This window comes from Daphnia pulicaria, chromosome 9 (genome assembly GCF_021234035.1).
Source record: "Daphnia pulicaria isolate SC F1-1A chromosome 9, SC_F0-13Bv2, whole genome shotgun sequence".
NCBI lineage: Eukaryota > Metazoa > Arthropoda > Branchiopoda > Diplostraca > Daphniidae > Daphnia > Daphnia pulicaria.
This window is the reverse complement of record NC_060921.1, coordinates 3,539,419-3,562,393: the sequence shown is the minus strand read 5'-3', so window position 1 is coordinate 3,562,393 and position 22,975 is coordinate 3,539,419. Positions and strand designations below refer to the sequence as shown.

The 22,975-nt window shown below is 43.6% G+C and overlaps 4 protein-coding genes across 8 annotated transcripts in view; 3 read left to right on the top strand and 1 right to left on the bottom strand.

The window, feature by feature from the left end:
* Positions 1–22,975, top strand: part of LOC124313083 (dipeptidase 1-like) — a 1,013,891-nt gene that overhangs the window by 778,871 nt on the left and 212,045 nt on the right. The gene's annotated exons all lie outside the window — the stretch shown is intronic.
* On the bottom strand, positions 645–6,462 carry LOC124312964 (recQ-mediated genome instability protein 1-like). Its single transcript, XM_046777580.1, has 6 exons — positions 5,936–6,462; positions 5,424–5,871; positions 2,779–3,446; positions 2,560–2,685; positions 2,389–2,478; positions 645–1,531 (listed from the first exon to the last, which is right to left on the bottom strand). The coding sequence occupies exons 1-6, from the start codon at positions 6,200–6,202 to the stop codon at positions 1,319–1,321; spliced, it is 1,812 nt and encodes a 603-aa protein (XP_046633536.1). The 5' UTR covers positions 6,203–6,462; the 3' UTR covers positions 645–1,318.
* LOC124313283 (RNA-binding protein 4.1-like) lies at positions 13,538–16,260 on the top strand. 4 transcript variants are annotated; one of them, XM_046778128.1, is made up of 6 exons: positions 13,538–13,754; positions 13,856–14,056; positions 14,128–14,311; positions 14,400–14,670; positions 14,754–14,813; positions 15,186–16,260. In XM_046778128.1, exons 1-6 carry the CDS (start codon positions 13,740–13,742, stop codon positions 15,238–15,240), a joined length of 786 nt encoding a protein of 261 aa, XP_046634084.1. In that variant the 5' UTR covers positions 13,538–13,739; the 3' UTR covers positions 15,241–16,260. The 4 variants fall into 4 exon arrangements, with proteins under 4 accessions (XP_046634084.1, XP_046634083.1, XP_046634085.1 ...); XM_046778127.1 differs by having other exon boundaries at positions 13,539–13,754; positions 14,128–14,332; XM_046778129.1 differs by having other exon boundaries at positions 13,540–13,754; positions 14,128–14,338; positions 15,591–16,260.
* Positions 17,088–20,701, top strand: LOC124312943 (L-asparaginase-like). Of its 2 annotated transcripts, none has more exons than XM_046777545.1 (10): positions 17,088–17,304; positions 17,608–17,845; positions 17,921–17,956; positions 18,490–18,728; positions 18,805–19,141; positions 19,219–19,389; positions 19,456–19,865; positions 19,934–20,149; positions 20,229–20,417; positions 20,485–20,701. In XM_046777545.1, exons 2-10 carry the CDS (start codon positions 17,620–17,622, stop codon positions 20,614–20,616), a joined length of 1,956 nt encoding a protein of 651 aa, XP_046633501.1. In that variant the 5' UTR covers positions 17,088–17,304; positions 17,608–17,619; the 3' UTR covers positions 20,617–20,701. The 2 variants fall into 2 exon arrangements, with proteins under 2 accessions (XP_046633501.1, XP_046633502.1); XM_046777546.1 differs by having other exon boundaries at positions 17,088–17,408.

Here is a 22,975-nt window from a genome sequence, read left to right as displayed (position 1 = left end):
AACGAAAGATTTTCTTTCTTTTTCTGTGACTATTTCTCGTATAAATTTCAAGAGCATCTCATAAAAGAAAGAAGAACCATTTTCTTAGGTTTCCTTTTCCTATAAAAGGCTTGGCTTTTATGTAATATTTAAATACTCTGATAGTGTCGTCGAACCTTTTTTCCCTTACTACCCCCTTCGGAGTTGATGGTGGAATGAATTATGAGTGTGTCTTCCTATGGAATTTAAAAGCTTATTTTTTTTTAAAAGTTTGTTTCTACAGTCTCATGGGGAGGGGGGGGGATTTCAAGTCTGACGATATTTTCCCGTTTGCCAAGTATCGATTCTTCATTAAACCATATATAACATGACATGTTTATACCCACCGCCCCCTCCTTTCTCTCCCTCCCACTCAACGACCGTCCCATCGTTTTCAATAGTTTAGACATACACACACACACAAAGCAGCAGCAGCACACACAAGAGGATATATATCAGACTTTTGCCGAGGCGTCGATCGACCCGCAATCTCCTCCTGTCTGTGTGCCGAAACATAAAATTCTACCCCAGAAAATTTCGCCAGAGTAACACAAAATAAGATGGCCGGTAGAACTTTCTTTTCTCGTCTGAAAATTACAAGTGATGGCATTACAACAACACACAAAGAAAGGTGAGAGAGTGTAGTATATCTTGTGTTGGAACACTGCGAACTTGTACTACTACTACTACTACTCGGACACACACCTTAATGAGGGAATTCGAGTGGACGGACCGAAAGAGTCGAGGGCCTTGACTTACACAACTAACGTGGCCCCCACTTCTTCTTCTGCTGATGACTATTTTCTATAGGGCCGAGTGCAAAAACGGAATCAAGAAAAATCGTCGCTGATAACGTCCAGAGTGTGTGAAGTCTCAGTATTGTATTAGACAGCCGCTCCCACTTGTGTCTCGTATAAGGTGGCGAATTTTTTTGTTTTTACAAGGAGGGAAATAGAAGAAGAAGATGAGAAGGAAACTCGGGGAGAGCCGAAACCGATCGATCCAGCTGTTTCTGGCAGCAGCAGGTACACACACACACACACACACATTATGTGTGTAGATACACACACAGAGAGAGGGAGCTGCAGCTCTTCTTTTTTTTTCTATCGTCGTCGCCTTCCCATTCTTGATGTGTTTTCCTTCTTCCTTTTTTCCTTTTTTCTTCCGTCTTCTTCTTCTTTCCATTATGATCTGTGATGGAAGAGCTCGTAGCGCGGGGCGTTAAGTGCTAGTAGAGATGGGTGGGTGGGGTGGGGTGGCTGTAGAGGCTGGGTGTGTGTGTGTGTGTGTGTTGAACCAATCACAAAAGTTGTAACATTTCGAGATGTCGGCGCTCGATGTCCTCCAAACGGTAGACGACGGGCAACTTATGGCTTGTGGCCGGAATTCCGATTTCTCTGCTCCTACTGCTCCTGACGTTGCTAGCACAATCCGGATCATCAGGAGCTGCTGGCCAGCGGATGTGCAGTAGGCAATTCAATCGGATCAATTTCTGCTTGGCCTCCTCTAAAACCTTTTAAATAAAAAGATGTTTTAAACGAAAAAATTAATAAGTTTCCCATCCGGAATTTCTCAATTTTTTAATTCACAAGTTTCTTATTAGCCGGAGGCGCGGCAGTGTGTGTGTGTGTCTATTTATATAACCCCCGTCGTCCCAGTATAGGAGCCCTGGCTCCCTACTACTCCCACTTGTGTCTGTGTGTACTGATTGTAGTGCGGAGCTTTGTGCAGCGATCCATTCCATTCCATCCACTCACTGGCGCATGTTGTCGGCTATATAGGCAAGGGCGCACAGCCCCTATAGGATATAGACAGACAGAGAAAGTGGTACTACTACCCGTTGTTGTTGTAGTAACAGTTAATGCTACGGCTGGGCTCCTCGACTTATTTGATCTTCTCCTTTTCACAAAATACGTACGGAACCCACCCCCTTTTTAGCATTTACAATCAACTCCAGGCTCCTTACGCACATATAGACTCACTCCTGAGAAAATGAAAAAGAGGCTCCTAATCAGTCAAACTACTAAATTATTTCCATTTGAGAGGGAAAAAAAAAGTTTTCTTCCGGCCGGAATAATGCGGATGAGTGGAGGATATCCAACCCAGGAGCCCAGGAGCCCGAGAAAGGGGATCAGCAACCTTGTCCATTTGATTTATTTATTCAAATGGATTTTATTTGTTTTCTTGTGTTTTGCCTGCGCAAATCCTCCCTCCATTTTCATTTCATGTCCAGGAACTTTTTTTTTCTTTTTTTAGCCCAGGACCCTGGATCCCAATCAATTCTCTTCCAGGCTGGTAAACTATGCATCATCTGGTGGTACATACGTACGCAAGAACGGTTGGTGGAGTGAAATTATTGAGTCGACTTACTTCGAGTCCTCGGCGTTTGTTGTCGTCACCGACGACGGCCATCATTGATTTCAGCGCTGCAGGGGAATGTCCAATCAGCTCCTCCAGGACCTCGTGAATGGAGTGGAGAAAAAAGATCCGTTGGATATACAAAAAGAAGGAAATGAAAAGTAAGAATCAATTCCGACTCACTTGTGGACTGAAATCGACTTTCAATCCGGCCGATCCATCGTTGATGACGGCCGATAGTTGCCACTGGGTGACGCCCGTCTCCGATTTCGTCGCCGCCAACTTGCCCGTGATGGTCGACACGAACCCCTATGGTTCCAATGAAAACAACGGAAATAAGCCACAAACGTCGACAACAACAACAACAACAACATCGATTGAATTTGTTAGATGTCCTCCAACCTTGACGCAAATGGATTCCTGTTGACACTTGACGTTGCTGGCCCTCTTGCGGAGGTGACTCGATAAATATGTGAACGGCCTTTCAATTGTGTGGGCAGCAGCAGCAGCAGCAGTCCCACTGATTTTAACTTGACGTTGTCCTTGTTGTTCTGTCCTCGTCCTTGTTGTTGTTGTTGTTGCGGTGGTTGGCTCCGTAGGGACGGCGGGAGGAGGAGGACCGCTCATGTCCGTGAAAAGGATGTCATCATCGTCGTCTGGGAACATGTCCACTTCCTTTTCTTCTTCTTCTTCTTCGACGGCGGCCGCTGTGTGGAAAATGTAATCGTCGTCATCATCCGGGAACAGATCCTCCTCCTCTTTCTTCACGTTCTGCACCATTTTCTTGGCCGGCGGATAGGAGGTAGAGCTGCCGGATGCTTTGTCGTCTGGGTGATGCTGCTGGTCGCAATCGTCCAAACTTCTTTTTTTCTCTCTCTTCACGTTGGTTGTTGTGGTTGTTGTTGTGTTTCCTCTGGCGGTGACGCTCGACGGACCTTGATGACGGTGATTGAGATTGGCTGGCCCTCCGCAATTGCCTCCGCCGCCGCCGCCGCCACCTTTGCGCTGGTGGGTGTTTGCCGGTCTCGACTCCTTGCTGCTGCTGCATTTGGCGGATGAGAATTCATCGTCTGTTTGTTGTTGAACGTAAAAATAACAAATCAACATTCACAAGTAGCAATAACTAACGACACACGTCCCAGGCAGCTCCATCCTCATACGACATCCAAATCACGTTTCCATCTACTCCGACCAAGGACACACACAAACAAACAAACGCTAATGAAATGACTGGCTCAACTCTCTTTCTATAGCTCTCTTTTATAAATATATCCCTGGATGAAACGCACAAAGTTGTTGTTTTCTTTTAGATAGATCGACTGTGGTAGTAGTAAAGTACCCCCCTACTCGATGCGGAGGAAATGAAAAACTCTTAGCAAATTGAATAGATCCTTTCTTTTCGACAGTTCAGTCTCACTGTCAATATCAATAGCTCCTCCACTCCATCCTGGGGAAAAAGAAAAAAGTTTTCCGATGGTTTTTACTACCTACTTTCGACTAAAGTAGATGGGGTGCTCACCACTTTGCGATCCTGCCGAGGCCCACCCTTTTTCTTCCGTTTGATTCCTTTTCAAGTTTCTCTGTTTTGTTTGTTTTTCCCGAGTATTAGACCAATCGAGATGAAAGCTGAAAAAAAGGACCGATCCTTGTTTGGACTTAACCTACCGCAACGGTTTTTCCTTCCCCCCGATAGCTCGAGACTTACCTACTTTAATTCGGGACGAAAAAGTTGGGCTCCTCCCACCAACAATCAAAGATCGTGAAAGTTCCAGCCTCAACAAAACGATCCTCAATTGTTTAGTTGTTGTAGTCCAACTTGAAATTTCAAAGAGCTCGGGTGGGGGGGTTGGTTCTTTTCAAATGTCTCTCCTCCCACTTCCCTAATCGATTGAACCGGGTCGCCAAGCAAAAAAAGAAAAAAAAATTCGTGAAATGTATAAAAAAAAAAACGGGCGGACAAGACGTCCGTTCGGCCCAGTTGGAATTGTTTGGCCAAGTTAAAAAATCCATTCGTCACTTTTTGCTTCTTTTCCCTTTTCTATTTTCTTTCTTGACTTTTCTGATAGTTATGACAGGGCGAGGGTGGGGGGAAATGATGGAAGAACAAGATCCATTTTCTTTTTTTTTCTTTTTCTTCCGCCAGGATATCCGTCGTCGTCCGTGAGAGAGAGGGGAGGTTAGATCTTTGCCGGGCCGGCGCACTCTAGTCCGATCAATCACCACCACCAGCGCGCGCGCCGCTTGTGTGTGTCTGTGTTGGTATATGTACTGTCGACCCTTTACCACGGCCACCACCGCACCGCCGATCCGGGCGGATGGCGAGAGATGCAGCAGCTCAGCTTCATTATCGACCCAAGACCCCCCCATCTCAGTTCTTGTCTGTTTTTTTTCTTTGTTTTTCTGTTATTTTTTCTCTGGAGGGGGTGAAAGGTTTGGCAGCCATGACCGAGTGCTAACACTTCCGGGGCCGGCCGGAAGTCAAGAATATATCCTCCTCCTTTTGTTTTTTTTTTTGGCTGAAGAAGAAAACCACCATGACCAACCCTGCCTAAAAAGACCACAGATTAGGTCATCATCATCGCGTAAGAAACATTCCGGGTCATTGTACGTGTGTGAGGGAATTGTTTCTCTCTCTCCTTCTGCGTGTCAAAAGAATATCAAAAAGAAATTGCTCAACTTAAAAGCTGCCTGGGCACATCACAAGAGCTTTTTACCAGCCGCCCACCTCAAAGTTTTTTTTATCTTGGGGGAGGACGCCGTTTTCTCTCTCCCATGGCGATTTTGCTCTCACTATATGTACTTTGACGGGCGGAAACTCTCCACGGACGGATTTAACCAGCCCCTCACGTTGCCGCCCACTCGCAGTGGCCGTCGATTAGTGTGCGCACGTGAAGGCGGTTGAGCTGTTGAAAGTTTTGCGGCGAGTTGTAATATACCGTCGTGGCATTTCACCGTTCAACGGACGTGAAGTGAAAACTAATTTCAAATGAGGCTAACCTAAAAGTTTTCCTGGGCAGGATAAGGGGAAATATTAGATACTATAGTACCTCCATCTTGTTCGACGTCGTTGATGGCCGCCGTCTGCTCCGTGTAGCTGCCGTAGACCGGGTTGGCGTTCTCTGGCTTTCCAATGAGACGGGCCAGGACGTTCTCGGGAGCGTTCTTCTGCACCAAATCACTCACTTCTCCACCCAGCAGCTCGACGTTATTGGGGCGGAGGAGAATCACTCCTCGTCGGCACTCGACTGGCCCCTTGACGAGGATCTTGGTCCCGGGAATCAAGTCCAAGTGCAGGTGATTGATGGCCTTGTACTCTATGGCTTGAATGCTCTGACTGCCATCGGTGAGCTCCAGTCGAAGCATCCTCCTAACTTTGGGCTCCCATTTGGAAGGGATTTTCTTGTCCGCTGACACCTCACTGTTGTTGTCCAGACCCTGGGTGATTTTGGTGTGCTGGGAGTAGGCAGACTGGCCGATATTCAGGACAGACATCAGCTAGTTGTCGAAAGAAAGTTTGCATTAGGCTCACTTGAATGTGAATCGGGGAAAAGGTGAATACCTGAAGAACATAGTTCTCGTTCAAGTTGACCAGGGCTGACTTGCTCAAGTTGACTGGCAGCGACCTGAGTTTGATGGACTCAAAGTCCACCAGGAACCACTGCTGCGCCACAAATTCCAGCAGGGCGTTGAGATTGGTGTTGGAGTTTGAATTCCTGTAGAAGGCCACACAGCCATCGATCCATTCACGTGGGACCGTCATCGACGCGACACGACATTTGTTTTTCAAATGATCCTGCACCCTCTTTCGGGTATCATCCATGCTCATCGTTTTATGCAAAACAAGACCGCAGTCCACACACTTCTCACGCAAGACCTCGACAACAGCAATACAAAAAGGGGGAATATAAATAATAATTCCTCCGCGTGTCAAACCCCCTTCCGACTCGACAGTTTCAATATTATTATGCTTTATATATTTTTCCCAACACAATCCTTTCCAGTTAAAAAAAGGAAAAAACTTGTGTGTGTGAAAGGAACGTCGTCGAGTTGTTTACGTTTTGTTGTTGTGTGGCTGTTGCAGCAGCTGCAGACGGTTTTTGATGGATTTTTGAATAGACACGCCATAGAGCCATCTAGCGGAATGTCATAATAAATAATGATTTTTCCGCTAACAAAATCCCTTTTTAGTGTTCGCCTCGATTTTATTTCTTTTGGGGGGGGTCGATTCAAGTGTTGTGTGAAAGAAAATAAAATAAAATACAACCGCAAAGAATATACATGGCCTCCAGCGTTCCCTCGAGTGTCGCCATCTTTATATAAATATAACAAGAGTCTCAGAAAAATCTCTCTGGCGTGTCGTGAACACGAAAAGGTTGGCGATGGACTTTTTACACACTACAGCGATGCTCCTAGACTAAAGCAAGGGGCGTATATTAGCATAGAAATTATCTCGTTATACCTCAACACCCATACAAACACTATAAAGGCGTCAAATTTATCAAGTTGTTATAAGGAGGAGCCCTTTTCCCTTTCAAAACGGGCTCTCATAACAACAACAACAACACATTACCATAAGGCGGCGGTCTTTTGAATTTATTTTGTTCTCTCTCTCAACCCGCCCCGACATGATTTTATGCAATTCCCCACCACCACCACCAAGTTCTTGTTATAAATATTTATATGATGGGAATTCTCTGTGGAGTCGGTCGTCTGCTACGTGATTGGCCTTGATAAATGTATGAATCGCACCGAGCCGTGAAAGGAAGAGAAAGGGGGTTGTAATGTGCCCTGACATAAAATTGGCAACGCAGCCCACCCACCGTATAGCGCGAAACAAACGACTTCAAAATGGCGGCTCCCTGCCAAAACAAGAACAAACAAAAAACAACCGGCTCCTAACGGAAAGAAAAGGAAATGAGAGAAAATCTCGAGGGGAAATCAATACGCCAGAGAAGATACGAGGACGATGCAAATGGAATTGTCAGGCAGAGCGAAAAGAAAAGAGAGAGGGAACAGCACACAGAAAAACTGTTATTTCAGCTCCTAACACGAGGGGGAAGAAAATAACAGAGTCTAGCCTACGGCGATAAGACTTGGCGACGTGTAAAATCGTCAGGAGCGAAAGAAAGAATAGAGAAAAAAAGGAGGGAGGAAAGAGGGTCGTTCATCATTTGAGAGTCTTTACACACTTGGTGTGTGTGTGGCTCCTTCTCAGCTTCACAATCATGTGATATGATGGCGTCAAAAGGGGAAATGATCAAACGATTTATTGTTTTATAGATATCGTCAACAGATAAAAAGCTCCTTCTTCTCTATAGATCTATATACCGAAAATAAATTCCACACTATAGCCTACTGCTGGGCTGTAAAAGTAGGAGAAAATCGCCCAGCCTGTATACGACATTACTACATAAATTATAGATATATAGGAGCCCGTAGGAGCCTATACTACTATATACATAACCGGGGCTCCTGACGCTGTTCCGCCATACATAGAACAGCAGCACAAAGAGAGCTAACGCAGCACAGTAGAGAATGTATATGATGGAACGAATCTTATTAAGAAGAAGTGGGAGTAAAATAAGTTTGCTGGTTATGTATAGAAACGAAACACACAGCTCCTGAATATATACACCGAAAAACGATATAGGAGCCCTGTGTGTGTGTGTCTAACATAGGCCAATCTATATTGATTTAACGCTAGCTATCCTACTACTGCTGTGTGCTGCTGGGTGTCCCGGTTATTTAGTGATTAGTGTCGGCTTTGCTCTGTGATTAGCGAGTAGGGTCTAAAAGAGAAAAAGCAAAGTGAAGATTGGCAGCTAGTAGCCTATATATCGTCGTCCCTTTATTTTCCCATATTACAACACGCTCCATTTCCTTATACCCCCCTCCCCGATATAGCATGGAGCCCGGCACTTTATAGGAGCATGTAAACTCCAAAGTGTTGTAGTGTGATAGCCGGCCCTGCTGGCCGAGAAAAAGAAAAAGTTAGACGAGAAGGAGCAGCCGGCTATACTATCACAGACGAAACAAAAATGTACATATATATTCACGGCAAACAAACAGGAGCACACAATGGAGAACTTTTCGGGTAAAGTTGCAGCTGCTGCCGCTCCTGCTATTATAGTATAGCTAGCTCCTGCTGCTAGAGACAAGACAAAAGACAGCATGACGTTTGTCTCGGCGTTGATATCTAGACTATATTGAGAGAGAGAGTCTATATGTTTCTCTTCTGCTCCTATATAAGGAAAGTTTCGCCGGCGGGGCGAGACTCAACATCATCCAGCAACTTTAGCATCGACGGTTAATGAGCACCAGCAGTTATATATAGTATAGCACATCATCAAAATGCTCACACATATCTTTGACGCAATATAGACTGCAGCGTTCGTTCCGTCCCCTGCTGGTCAAATTACCAAGTTCGCCATCTAAATACTACGTATACGAATTATACCAGTTCTAGAAATATATAGGAGCTTATCTGCTCAATTATAACGTCCATAACAGTATCAAGTTTCTTCTTAGGAGCCATCTGCTGTTCAACGCTGTACAAGAGTCTGATTATCAGGACATGTACATTAATAATCTAAATATTATATGCTTGCGTCAGAGAGATGTGCCAAGCTGCGTGAATCATCTTCGATTTCACACCCCGCGCTCATATATAGAGTGTGTCTAGACCGCTCCTCTCACTATCTATAGCTGTGGTTCTTTTTCGTCATCATCTATACACATGTACAGCATATGGTGATGAGCTTATTCCGCTCCAGTCAGTCAGGAGTCAGTCAGGAGCCGGGTGGAGCTTTGATCAGAGTTTTTATATGCATGAAAAGAGACGAGTGATGGCGAATAGAGGGGAGGACGAACCCGCGACTCTTGTATATTGAAACGACACACATCCACACAGCACACACAACAGCGTCACACATACCTCAAAGTTATGTGTAGCTATAGCTCATGTTCTCTCGCTCTCTATATATTCATATATTCCACATGTCGTCGCAGCACAGCACATGCAGCGTCGGTGATGGCGCGCTGCCCACTCATTTCACATTGTTTTCATATTTGTGTATAGACTGTGATGCACAGCAGCGAAATATAAGAAGAATATATATATATTGGACTCTGCTGCGCTGAATCCGGCTGAATCCACCATCGTCCCGTCAACTTTGTTGAATGCACGAATAAACTCTGATTATGGATGTAGAATTGTAGATATGTGATGTTATAGGCCTTATATAATAGCCTATACATGCTGCTGCGCTTGTGTATGGCCATATAGACGTTTGCTGCTGCTACTTGGACTGTGTGCTCCATCGATCATCGGCTCTTTTGCTTTTTGGCTATATATATATTATACATGTATATACAAAGGAAAAAGGGCCGGGCCAGCGCAAAATGCAAGTCTATATAGGATATAGCATCAGCTAAAGCTCTCTCGGCGGGCCAGAGCGTTTCAATCAGCCCTCGCGCGCCGTTTTGAACATCTTGCACGCTATATGGCTGTGGCTAAAACTCTTTGTGTCTCACGACCGTCCGCTATATTATAATCCTGTTATACTATAGCCAGCAGCAGCCAGCTGCCTAGTTGAAACGTAATTCATAAAGGCGGAATATATATGTAGGAAATAAGCATAGAGGACAAAAGAAAAAGTCCCACTCTGTGTGTGTGTGTGGGGGTGGCCGTCATCAAGCACATATATATAAAAGCACACGCAAAATCGCCATAAAATTCAATCAAAAACCCACCAGCAGCAGCGGAACAAGCTCAGAACAAAGCAAACCAAAAGGGACGTATAGGCTTTAATATACCTCTCCGCTTTTTTATTTGACTAGATGCATTATTAAAATATGTATATACAAGGTGCTATGCTGCATGCATATATAATTTGAGACTTCCGGGCTTGATGTGCTGCTGTGCTGTAGGCCTATAATAATACTGTGATGAACGATCCATCTCAATTGCGTATCGTTGCATTTTTCCCGCATATAGAAAAACTTGTAACCCCCGGTGCACACTGATATTATTACGTCGTATTACGTAATAACTTGAACCGAAAAAGCCGACAAAATAATAATCGCTTTTCTTATAATAAGGAAATCGATAATAGTTATTACACCACCAGCCTGTGCTAGTCCTTTGCTGCTGGATTTTATATATTATATGTTTTCAAGGGGAGGTTGCTGCTACTGGCTGATGCTGGAAAGCAATTCCCTGTCGTCAGCGATGTGTATAGGACAGTATAAACCAGATGGTACTGATGTCGACCTCTCTTTTATATATATATATATCTTTCCAACAACAAAAAAGGGAGAGAGATAGAGATAGACAAATAACGGATGAACGTTTCCTATATATCGGATGGTCGCTATTTTCTAAAGGCAGCAATATATATCGGCGCGTCTGTGAATCCATAGGGCCGCGGCCGAGAGAGATGCTGTATAGTATTATACTACTATCTCCAGCAGCACTATAAAAGTAAAATGTTTTCCTCTATTTCTTTGGCTATTCTGCTGATGCTGTTCGGCCGTCGTATCAATAAAGGTTATACAGCTATGGTTTATAGTGTTTTGCAGGAATCAAATGCCTCCACCGACGGCAGTGTCGAATGATGGGGTGACGTCAATGCAGCATAGAATATAGAAATGGGATCTATACACTATGTGTGTTACACGCTGCGCATCTCAGCAGGGATTCAGCATAGACATATAGAATACAAGAGAGAGTGAGAGTATAGAGCCAATCTGGAAAGGAGAGCGATGGGAACGGAATAATATTGCGAGTCTATACAAAACAAATTGTCCTTTATTAATATCATGGATTAAAAGAGTACTACATATCTTTCTTGTGTTCTGTGGCCTTTTTGACTTGTTTCAGCCGAATCACGTTCGTTTCTGACGCCATTTTGGAATGACATTTATACCTATGCGACAGATATATATAGAGAATCCCCGAGCTATATTATATAATATAGTGAATCGCTTCATTAGCCCGTGCTGGCTCATACATCCGCAATAGTCTTTTTATATCTATCAATCTCTTGATCTCTCTCTCTCTCTTTTCCTTTTTGCGTTATGCTGGTGAATCCCGTTTCTAGGAAAAGCAATGATGAAGAGCGTATAACAACATCAACCATTCATACATTTGTACATCAAACCTCGCATAGAATTTGAAGCTGATGTATTCCACTCGGCAAATAATAACATTTACGGAATTCCAGCACAAGCGGTCGTCGTCTAAATATGTCTATAGGCCTACACATCAAACGCGTACATACAACATTTGATGCAATTTCACAGCAGTTTGCATTATATAGGCCTATTCTTTGTATTCTAGCTTAAACTAACTTTGAGCTGCGGAATACATCTTGTGTAATATCTTCTTTTCTTTTGATTCAACAAAATTGTTAAGCGCACACATCCGACGAGTCGATCCTTGGTCGATCCTCTTGAGAGACGGGCTGGTCGGTTGTTCAAAGAACGCATCAGCATCCTGAATCAGGAGCACGAAATGGTTTTTCCTTCTTTTCTCTGTTGGCATGTTTCGAACCAGCAGCAGCAGCAGTGCAACACCCATATATATAGCTAGCTGTGCTGCCCAACCATTGCGCCCGTCCTATAATCCCATCAAGGGACCAAAGAGAGTTTAGATTCGGACCCCGCAAGTAGAAGAAGAAGAAGAAAGTTTACCCCGTGGATGAACATTGAGAGAGGACTCTCTAAGATGGTCTTTGATAGTAAAACAAAACAAAAGAACCCCAAAAGTTGGTTATTTTGGGGGGGTCTTATCCGTTTTAGCCTTGTGGAGGAGGACGACGGTCTATATAAAAACCTCCAAGACCTTATATGTATTTCCGTCTAGTCGAATTCAATTCCACTCAATTTAACCGCGCTTAGAGAATAAATATACCCGGGGGAATGTTTTCCGCTTGTAAGGGCCGCCGACGATCCCTGAGACTGGGCTGTCCCACCTCATTTTCGAAATGGAAAGTAATTCAATTTCCATTTCATTCTATTCTATAGCTCGGCTAAAGTTCATTTTTCTTTATTTCTTTTTCGGCTCATTCGATCGCCATCTAGCGAAGGCAGGCAAAAATACAAAATTCGGTGTGGGATAAAATGGAAATAACTCACGCAATGCGGCCATTATATATTTCGGGAGTGTGGTATATAGCGCAATAATTAGCGTGCATAACTGAGGGCTCCTCTCTAGCCTCCCGCTGATGCTCTCGAGCTTCTTTCCAGCTCCGAGAGATAATTTTATATTAGCGCGCCAAAGAAAAAACGGCCTCCTCCCGCCGACTATAGTACATAATCGCAATGTAATGCAGATGTATGTATATTGCTTCATCTCTATAGTCCCAGCTAGCTCAGACGATTACGCTATAGGATCAAATGTCAAAAGGCGCGGGGCAAGGCCACCAGCAATGCCATTAAGAAAGAACCATATAACACAGCACTAATGACGTCGTGCATATACATGTGCACAGGATATAGAATACTTGTATTTCTTTTTTTATTCGGCTCCTGCCAATGCTCGCCTTTTTTAAGTGCTGCCAGCCCCATTGGCCCGACGTCGAAAGGATATAGGGTTCTTTTATGCAAGTGTCAAGTGGTACTCTACTTGCTAGAGATGTTGTATACTTTAATAACTACTTTTCTTCGAAATGGTTCCTGCTTTTATGTAGTGGCATATACAAAACACATTTGTATAGCTGGAAATTAATCTATTCGCATTCGCGCGAGTGTCAAGATGAAAAGGCTGCTGCTGCCCTTTGTGTAACAGCTGTAACATTATAACCCCATTTTGGGGTGAGCATGAAATAAGTGCGGTTCGTGGAATAAACGACAAGCATGGTCGGCAGCACTAAATGCGATAATTAACTTGATGGTGATACAATATTGAGATGGCTGGACCATTTCGAGAGAGTAGGATAGCAAACTTTTTTTTTATTGCATCGCTGCACCTGGTTTGTTTTCTCAAGCTATTAAATTAAGTAAAACATTAAATTTTATTTGAATAACCCGGGAAAGAAAATGAGAAAAATGAGAAATCGATTTTAGCTGTCAATTACTTTCAATATATCGATATATCAACATTATTTTTAATTGTTAAAAAAAAAAAAATTATTTAGTCAATCTGGCAACTCGGTCCCGGCTTCTGACGCTTCCCCAGCCAAAAGGAGAGAAAAAGAAAAAAAGGCTCTATACGTGTGGAACTTTTACGAATTTCGTGCGCTCGCTGAATCCTTCGACATCCAATCCTGTATTGAAATTATTGTCAATTTAAATAGCTGAACAACTTTGCAAGGGACTTTTGCGCTGTGTGATTTTTTTTTATACAACTTACTAGACAGAAAATGGCCGCACCGCCGGTAAGTTACCAAACCTTTCAAAAAGGGTTGATACCGCCTGAAAATGTCCTTAAAAATCATGACATTAATGTCTCTGTTTTCTAATTGAATGGGAATTTTAGACAAAAATTTTCGTTGGACGTTTGCCTCTCGATGCGAAGCAAGAAGACCTACGCGCCTTGTTTGAGAAGTATGGCGTCATAACAGAATGTGACGTCCTTAACCGTTTTGGCTTTGTGCACATGAAATCCGAAGAAATGGCTAAACGAGCTATCGCTGCGTTGCACAACTCTGAATTTATGGGCTCTCGCATCACTGTTGAGGTAATGTTTCCACTGTTGATGTCAAGTACTTCATCGAAAATGTAGACTAATGATATTGCATTTCGTTTTAGCCCTCAACTGGAAAGAAAGGAGCCGGAGGAGGAGGTGGTGGTGGTGGAGGAGGAGGCAGAGGTGGACGGTCACCAGGTGGTGGTCGTGGAGGTGGCCCTGTTGGACGCAATGGAGGTTTTGGTGGTGGCAGGCCTTCACCTTATGACCGTCCAAGAGGTCTAGGAGACCGATATGGCCCTCCAGGTGGTCTACCTCCTTCAAATGGTGGAGGCAATCATACAGAATGTCTTGGTTGCAAATTTCAAAATCTAACAAGAAATGTCTTTTCCAGGATACTATGAGGACTTTGACATGTACGGTCGACGTGGACCTGCTCCTGTTTCCCGCGATCCTTACGGCCCACCGTCATACGAGCGACGTGGTTACGAGCCAGCTTATGGAGACCGTTACGGTGGCGGTGATCGGGATCGTCGCCCAATGCCTCCAATGGGCGGTTCACCATACGACAGGCGCCCACCACCCTCAGCCGATTACCCGCCATCACGTGCCGGACCTGAATACCGCAGAAGGACTCCACCTCCTGGCCCAATGGGTGACACCTAGTAAGCTACCTTTGCCTGAAACCGCAGCGGAAAGAATTCGCCATTTCGTGGTTTTAATTTCATTTCCTTGTGCAACTTTTCAGTGGTCGATTTGATCGTGACGTGTACGAAGCGGTGCCATCTGACCCATACGGCTCTAGACGGTAAGCTATCTCTAGCCTTCTATCGTTGTCGTCCAGTCGTTGCTCTCGCCAATAGGAACTTATTCGACGCAAATAAAGTAGCATTCTAAAAAGTGTGTGGTGGTCTAGGCCAAGTGAACGCGGTGAAAGACCGGGGAAATTTTTTGGCTTTTGATTTTCTTTCGATTCATTGCTGACCGTTTCGCGGTCCACTTTGCGTAGATCCGACACAAATTCAGCCCCTCCATGGCTGTCGTAGATTCTTTTCATTTTTTTTTCTCATAAGTAAACCAAAATTTTCATTTTGAAATATTTTGTTCAATTTGCTGTATATTCCGACCGTCCAAATTCGTGACACTTGTCTCTATGCTCTCTCTACCGTTGTACCAACAGCTATCCGGGCGCCGCCCCACTCGGAGATCGAGACCTGCCTCCCCGCCGTTATTAAGACACACACACAAAAAGAAAAGCGAAAACTAAAAGAATCGGAAGTATGTGCGCGCAGCGTCGTCCTTGTGGGAAGTAATTATAAAAGACAACCAAATTAAAAAGGAAAAAAAAAATATCAAGTTTCAAAACAATAATTCACCGATTCGTGTTCTCATATCGTCGTCGCCCTTCTCGTGCGTTCTGAATATTAATTTGATAACAATACAGAAAATGTGTGACGCAACTGGAAAAAAAAAACAAAAAAAATTGAAAGGCGATGAGACTTTTTTCACCTCAACACATCCGGTCTCTCTCCCTCTCTCTTAAAAAAACAAAACAAAATGTCCACCTCTTCCTTGGCTTTTGCAGCGCGGCCGTTTGAAAGGCGATGGAGAAGTGAGCGTCGCGTGCCCGAGAGTCTAAAGCGAAAAGAAGTTTCACACACGGAGAGAGAAAGGACTCAAAATTGTTTATTTCTGCTTTTTTTTTTCTTCTTACAACTGTCTCTCAATCATCGATCGAAGTAGTTGTTTAGTACTTGTCACTTGTTTGTATCCTCATTTCCGTTCAACGTTATTATCATCGTCCCCCTCTCCTACTACACACCCCACAGTCGTTCTTCCGGATGGATCAGAATTTTCCGTCATTTGGTCATTTCAAATTTACGCGGTTAGTTTGAAATTTAAACTTCTCAAAATAATTTTTGGAAAGAAAATTACTGAATCCCATCCCACCCACCCAAGACATTCTTGCCCCCCGATGACGTCATCTGCATTATATATCTCGTTTTTTTTTGTCTCCATCGCACCTTTTTTCGTTTTTTTTTTGCAACTTCATACATGATTTTAAACAAATTTGAGAATCGTTTTTCTCTTTGCAATCTGCTCCAAACCACCTCCCGCCCTCAACCCCCCCGATCATACGGTGCGATTTGATTCGAAATATTTTGTAAGACCGTTGTTTCTTTTGGCTGAAAAGCGACACGTCATGAAAAACAAGACAAAGAATACACGACCATTTTGTGGATGCTCAACCCAAACAAGAAATCGAAACGTTTTTGTCGTCGTCAGGCCTTGCAGGTGCGACGAACTCGGGTGTTTCTCTTCATTCAATTCAAACCAAAATTATCGCATCTTTTTAGGCAAGGCCACACAAACGAAATTGTGTGTGTGTAGAGCAATCGAACCGAATTGATTCGCCGCCAATCAAATAAACGAGAACCCGCGCTCTTCCGACCGTCTGCGAAAAAGAAAAGAAAATCGTGGATCCGCCAACCGAGTTCGTTTCTTCCGTGTAGACATTTTTCAAAAGCGCGTGTTTGTGCGTGTGTGACGGGACGATTGCTTAAAAATAGATCAGGTAAGAGATTCGGGTTATTTCGGAGAAGAGAAATCGGCGTCGGACCCCATTTTTGGAAATGAATTAATCAATTCGATTCGTGTTCAACATTTGTAAATTTTTTTCAACATTTGCATTTTGGAATCACTTGACTCGTTAAAATAATTTAAAAACAATTTAATTGTCATTTTCCCGCCCTTTCGATTTGGCATGCCATGTTGCCATTTCCCCCTATCTACCCCCCAGTCGAGAGAGAAATGAGAGACGCTTGCGCATGTCCTTGGGAGAGTAAGGCGAAATCGACAAAATCTATTTGCTCTGCGTCTCGTCCCATGGCTCGACATGTCTCGATTTGGCCACTCCCATCTCTCCTCCATTCTCGTTTTGACCACACCCACTTTGGCTCCCCCATTCACCAAAACGAGTAAAAGCTGCTTCTGTGCTCCTACTACTCATTCTGATGCTCTGTTCTCTCTCTTGTGTGTGTGTGTGTTTGTCTCGTGTAATTTTACTCGGGTTCGCAGCTCGGTTGCATCAGCCTCTTTTTTGCTGTGCGTGTGTGTGTGTCAGCTTTAAAAAATAACGAACGAACTCTGCGAGGAAACTGCGCGCGCTCGACATCACACATTGGGAGCCGTTGCGCACACACAGACACGCTTGTAGGAGATCTCCTTCGCGAAACGAAAAAAAGCCAAGTTGTTAAATCGCTATCGTCTCTCGGCCCTCAGTGAAATTCACAGCGCAGGTTTGTGCGTCTTTTAACCAAACGAAAAAAAAAATCAAAAGTAGCAGCGTCGTCGTCGTTTGTTTGGGGTTTTTTATTTTTCCTCTCAAAAGTGGAACGACGAGGTACGAAGACAAGTGTAAATAGTAGTTGCGTTGATTCTGTAGTTTTTGTTGTTTGTTTTTTCTTTTCTAATAATCCAGTTGTTTTTGACATTATCTGCTACTCGATGTTTGTTTTTGGTTTAAACCGATATTTTTGTCTTTCTTTTGATTTTATCGTGCTGCCGTACGCGTTTGGGTTACATTCTGTAACTCTGGCTAGACGGTAGAGACGATGCTGAGCAGCAGTAGCCGCAAGGAGACGGAGGCGATGGCGACGGCGTCTTGTGCCTTGTTGGAAGCGGACGACGATAGCGAAATTGTTTCTACATCGCCGGGAAACGCCGGCCCTCCTATCGACGCGGCTCACGTTCCCAAGAAACTATGGCGCCACTCGTCTATGGACGTCTGCGCCAACCTCGAAGCCAAGAACGAATCGAAAGTCTTGGTTCTCTACACGGGTAAATGGCGACCGATTGGATTGAAATGAAAACAACATCTTTAATTTTTTTTTTGTTTTACTTTTCATTTCACAGGTGGAACGATCGGCATGATGAGAAACGAGAATGGAGGTAAGAATAAAGGGGCCGCCTTGTTTACTCTTATATACCCACATGGTCCTTTTCGTTTTTATCGATCCGGTTGTGGGAAGGCCGGATTGACGTCACATGGTACGACTGACGCTGTCAGCGTGTAATCGTGTTACTTCAAATTTAAATTTCAGCCACGCCTCTTTTCCTTTTGGTATTTTTAAACCAGTTTGGTCTTCATTCTCGGCGGAAGATGCCAAAAGTCATTAAACCCGGATAGCTTTTTCGCCGAAAACTTTCTACTTTGTTTTTCTAGGGTGATAAGTTATTTATTGTTGTGACGCCATGTGACTGATAAGAAAGAAAAAAAGCAAATTACATGACTTGCCTTTTTTATTTTTATTTCGTGGCAGATAGTAACTCGGCGGAGTTATGTTGAAGCCTTGTAATTGTTTATAGAGTCCCTGGATGTTTTATTTAACGTTTGGCCTTGGATATGTTACGCGAATTCCTCCGTGTTGCGCAACATCTTGTGACCTTGATTCTTATTGCTTTTTTTTTGTTTCCCTTGGCAGCTCTGGTGCCCATGGCGAACGCACTGGAACGAATGATCCGAAAGGCCATCCATTTGCACGACGAGAAATACGCGACGGCTCGTTTCGGCGCCGGAAACACCCACAAGGCTCCTTTGGCTCTGCCTTCGCTCGGTCCCGACGCCAAGCGCATTCTCTACACCATTTACGAGTACGAGCCGCTATTGGACTCGTCGAACATGACAATGGATGACTGGATCAATATCGCCAAGGATCTGAGGGTGCATTTCCTACCTCTCTCTCTTTGACGCGTTGATGAATTGCGTTTGACGTTTAACGGGTTTCTCGATTACGCAGCGATCGTACGAACTCTTTGATGGTTTCGTCATCCTCCACGGCACCGACACGCTCTCCTACACGGCTTCGGCGCTGTCTTTCATGCTGGAGAACCTGGGCAAGACGGTAATTGTCACCGGTTCGCAGATTCCCATTTTCGAAATCCGGAGCGATGGAAGAGATAATTTCCTCGGGGCTTTGATCGTGGCCGGAAGCTATTGCATCCCAGAGGTTTGCGTCTTTTTCAACCACAAACTCTACCGTGGCAACCGGACGGTTAAACGCTCCAACGGTTCCCTGGACGCGTTTGACAGTCCCAATCTTCCGTCGCTCGCCCACTTTGGCATTGACGTACACGGTAATTGAATATGAATATGCGAGACTCTTGCGTCGCTTTTGCAATATTAACTTTGGGCTTGACGTTCAATTTTCTAGTGGAATACAGATCTGTTTTTAGACCGGTGACGATCGATCGGTTTCGTGTCCATTCCATTTTGAATCGAAATGTTTGCTTGCTTCGACTCTTTCCCAGTATCACCATTCAAACTGTTCGCGCCCTTCTTCATCCGCCAATCGAGGGCATTGTCATGCAGACATACGGATCGGGTAAGTTTGAGTAGCTTTTTTCCACTATCGACAACTAATTTTAAAATCTTCTTTTTGTCGTTCTAGGCAACGTCCCTTCTAATCGTCTAGATCTCATCGATGAACTGCGTAGAGCTACCCAAAAGGGCGTTTTGATTATCAATACGACGCAGTGTTGTCACGGCGCTGTTCAGGCCATTTACGAAACTGGGGCAGCGCTGTTGGAAGCTGGAGTCATCCCCGGTGCCGATATGACTCCTGAGGCCGCCCTCACGAAATTGTCGTACGTTTTGTCGAAAGACGAGTGGGATCTCGACACAAAGAGGCAAATGATGATGACGAATTTGAGGGGAGAATTGACGCTTCCGCATACGACGCTGGTCAAAGAAATGGAACTGATTGAAGCTTTGGCGCGATCCTTGCACTTGTCTTCCAGTGAAGAAATGGACCAACTCAAAGATGTTCTCTTTCCTTCACTCATTTGTTCCGCTGTCAAGGTGATTTTCAACTATTATTCTTTGCATTTTCAGCTTTTTTAAATTTAATTCTGTTTTTTTGTCATTAGACGGAAGATTTATCGAAACTCGAATCTTTGGAGAAATACGGTGCTAATTTGTCTGCGTCTGACAGTGATGGTAGAACTCCACTTCACGTGGCGGCTGGTGAAGGCCGATTGTCGGTTGTAGAGTTCCTGCTGGGCAGAGGAGCATCCGTCCATTCGAGGGATCGATTAGGAAACACGCCATTGATGTCGGCCGTGTCGGGTGATCATCAGGAAGTTGTACGTGTTGATTTTTTGTTTTCATTCTACTGTTGGATTTTTTTTTTAAACTTATTTTGTTTCTAATTTGACTATTTAGATATCAGTTTTGGTCCAGTGTGGTGCTCACTTGACGAATGGGCCTCACACGATTGGCGAAATGCTGTGCAGTTCCGCCGCTAAAGGAAACGTCAAAAGGCTGACCTCGTTGATGAAAGCTGGAGCTGATCTGAATCAACCGGATGTCAGCAATCGAACAGCCCTTCATTTAGCCGTTCACCACAAGCAGGTACAAACCTTATTTTGCCCATCCAGTGGTAAAAATTGTTTAATAATTAGGAATGTATTTTAATTAGGACTCGTGTGTTACTTTTCTGCTGAAGAATAAAGTGTTAATCGATAAGAAAGATGACTTTGGACTCACGGCAGCAGACGTCGCTCGAAAATTTAAACATGAAAATATTCTTGAAATGCTGACGAATCGCTAAAAGAAATTGTCTTTTGAAAATACCTACAGTGTGTAGTACACAACTGCCATACCGTTATGCTTCCAATAAACTTTGTAGTTATCTAGGTTGAGCTTTTTACTGCTCTTCGAAAATTGCCTATTTGGTGTATGAAATATTCACGTTTTAGTGCTAGTCGACGCCATTACAAAATCATTTACATGGATGTATATTTAATACCAGAGGGTTAATAATGCTAAACAAATTGCTGTGTAACTAACTTGTATTGTCTATTCCCGTTTGATTTGAGTTGTAGGCAACAACACCGTTTAAAAACATTAATAAAATTTAAAATTCTTCAGCTTCAACTTCTTCCGAGTTGACTTGATAATTGAAAACGTGATTTTCTCTCAAGAATTCGTCGTCTTCAATCCTTTTGACGAGTGTCTGTTCCACTGCGGCCGACAATTGGTTTTTGTTCAATTTACCTCTCTTAACTTGCTGTTGCATTTCAGTTTGCGTTTTCTGCCGTAGAAATTCAATTTGCTTGGATCTTATGTCGTCGAGGAATGCGTACTCCTTCTTGATTTGCGCTTCACGGGCTTCGATTTTCTTGATGACTTTTTCCTTTTCCACAATAATGAGATCGACGATATTTTGCGAATCCTCTTGGCACTTGGCCAATAAGTTGGCACGCTCATCATTAGCCGTTCTCGGATCGATGGCGTTAACTGAGAATAGCTACGCTGGGCATGATATATTTACCAGATACATCCAGGTAAGTGGTGACCATATTGTGCACCAAAGCGGTAGCCTGAGTAGCTTTCAAAGCTTTGGAATAGATGGCATCGATGACGAATTCTTTGTGGACGTGCTTGAGCTTCTGACTGGTAGTCTCAATGTGATTGGCGAAATCTTCAATGCTCTTGGCTGCGACATACTCGACAATGTTGGCAATCTTTTGGAAGAACATGACCAATTTGGTCCAATGCTCTTTCAATACACCCAATGTCCTGAGACCTTCCTGGAGGGCGGCGATGATTTCGTAATTTATTTTGCGTCTCATTTAACTTTAAATTGAAATGTTGCAACGTCTAATCGGGAATCGTTAACGTAGCCGAACAAGCAGACAAAATTCTAGTTAGCTTAATGTGTCGAGTTGTTTGTAAAATGGTCGACCTTCGATGTTGGTGCAAAGATAGGATTGACAATGATTGACCCATTTTAGTTTTATGGTTAACCCAAAAGTAAACAACCAAAATATGTTATTCAAATTTCTATAGATGTATTGATATTAAATGTTATTCAAATTATCTATTAGGGACGGCAGTTATCAGTTCAAAGTGGTGACACTTGAATGACTCAGTCGAACAGTGTGAGCATGCAGCTTGAACTGAGTTGCCCACGGATTGTGAATTAGCCCAGCACCAACTTGTCGAGCCAACATGATCAAAGAGGTAATTCAACATTAGCCTTTTACATTTTGCTTGATTGTCACAAATTTCATTCTCTGATTATCTTTAGACATTGACTGATGGAAGCCCAATGTGTTGATCATCAACCAGGACCAGGAGGACGTCGCCTGTCATTAAAAAAGGAGGCAGAGCTTTTTCTCAGGCTGCACCTCGACTGTGGAATGATCTTCCTGTATCGATTCGTCTTGCCCCTAACTTTTCCGTGTTTAAGAGTCTACTGAAGACCCACTTGTATGCCACTGCTTATCTCTGATTATTTCATGTCCAACTGTGTGGTTTCGGAAGAGCGTCATTTGATCTTTCACTATGGAAAATGCGCTATAAAAATGTATAGAAATAGAAAATAGAAATAGAAATAGGCCAACCGATTTCATCTTGTTTTCACTATCCTTCACCGGTGGGTTGGTTTTTTGTTGATCAGGAAAAAAAAAATTAAGGAGTTGCAGGCATGTTTTTACCGATTTTTAGATTGAGCCACTGGGCCCATCTCTGGTCGGCGGAATCGCTTGATGTTAGTGTTGAAAAGTTAGTAGGTGAGACCGTGAGAGACAAAGTAAACAAGATCCTTAATTATTTGTTTATTTACCACGTTGTAGTCTCCACAGTTGTTAAATTGTGAGTAAGTTGTAAATTGTATTTGCCTTTTCCATATAACTTGCATACATTCCCGATTGATACATGTTTTAGCGTGGCGTCTAAGTTCTCGTCCTTGGGGCCATGAATATCCACGATGTCAAGTTCATGGCTCCTCCGATGTTGTCCCTTTCGACTTTGAACGGAATTGGAACGTATTGAGTAGTGAAAGAACTGTTTTTCTTGACGTAAAAATAAGTTGGAACCGATTTGACTTCGACGTATCCCAGCCACTTTTGGAATCCTGTTCGTGCAATCAGTTTGACAGATTAAAATAGGCAATTTCTGAACAA

What these genes read in the sequence shown, in the direction of transcription:
- LOC124313283 (XM_046778126.1), top strand. An exon ending in GGCCCAATGGGTGACACCTA is followed by an intron (nt 14,671 to 14,753) that starts GTAAGCTACCTT and finishes GCAACTTTTCAG; the next exon opens with TGGTCGATTTGATCGTGACG. An exon ending in GACCCATACGGCTCTAGACG is followed by an intron (nt 14,814 to 15,185) that starts GTAAGCTATCTC and finishes TTGTACCAACAG; the next exon opens with CTATCCGGGCGCCGCCCCAC.
- LOC124312964 (XM_046777580.1), bottom strand. Translation starts at nt 6,202, where the DNA reads ATGAGCATGGATGATACCCGAAAGAGGGTGCAGGATCATTTGAAAAAC. An exon ending in ACGAGAACTATGTTCTTCAG is followed by an intron (nt 5,872 to 5,935) that starts GTATTCACCTTT and finishes TTCGACAACTAG; the next exon opens with CTGATGTCTGTCCTGAATAT. An exon ending in ACAAACGCCGAGGACTCGAA is followed by an intron (nt 1,532 to 2,388) that starts GTAAGTCGACTC and finishes TTTATTTAAAAG; the next exon opens with GTTTTAGAGGAGGCCAAGCA.
- LOC124312943 (XM_046777545.1), top strand. Translation starts at nt 17,620, where the DNA reads ATGCTGAGCAGCAGTAGCCGCAAGGAGACGGAGGCGATGGCGACGGCG. An exon ending in AGTCTTGGTTCTCTACACGG is followed by an intron (nt 17,846 to 17,920) that starts GTAAATGGCGAC and finishes TTCATTTCACAG; the next exon opens with GTGGAACGATCGGCATGATG. An exon ending in TCATTTGTTCCGCTGTCAAG is followed by an intron (nt 19,866 to 19,933) that starts GTGATTTTCAAC and finishes TTTTGTCATTAG; the next exon opens with ACGGAAGATTTATCGAAACT.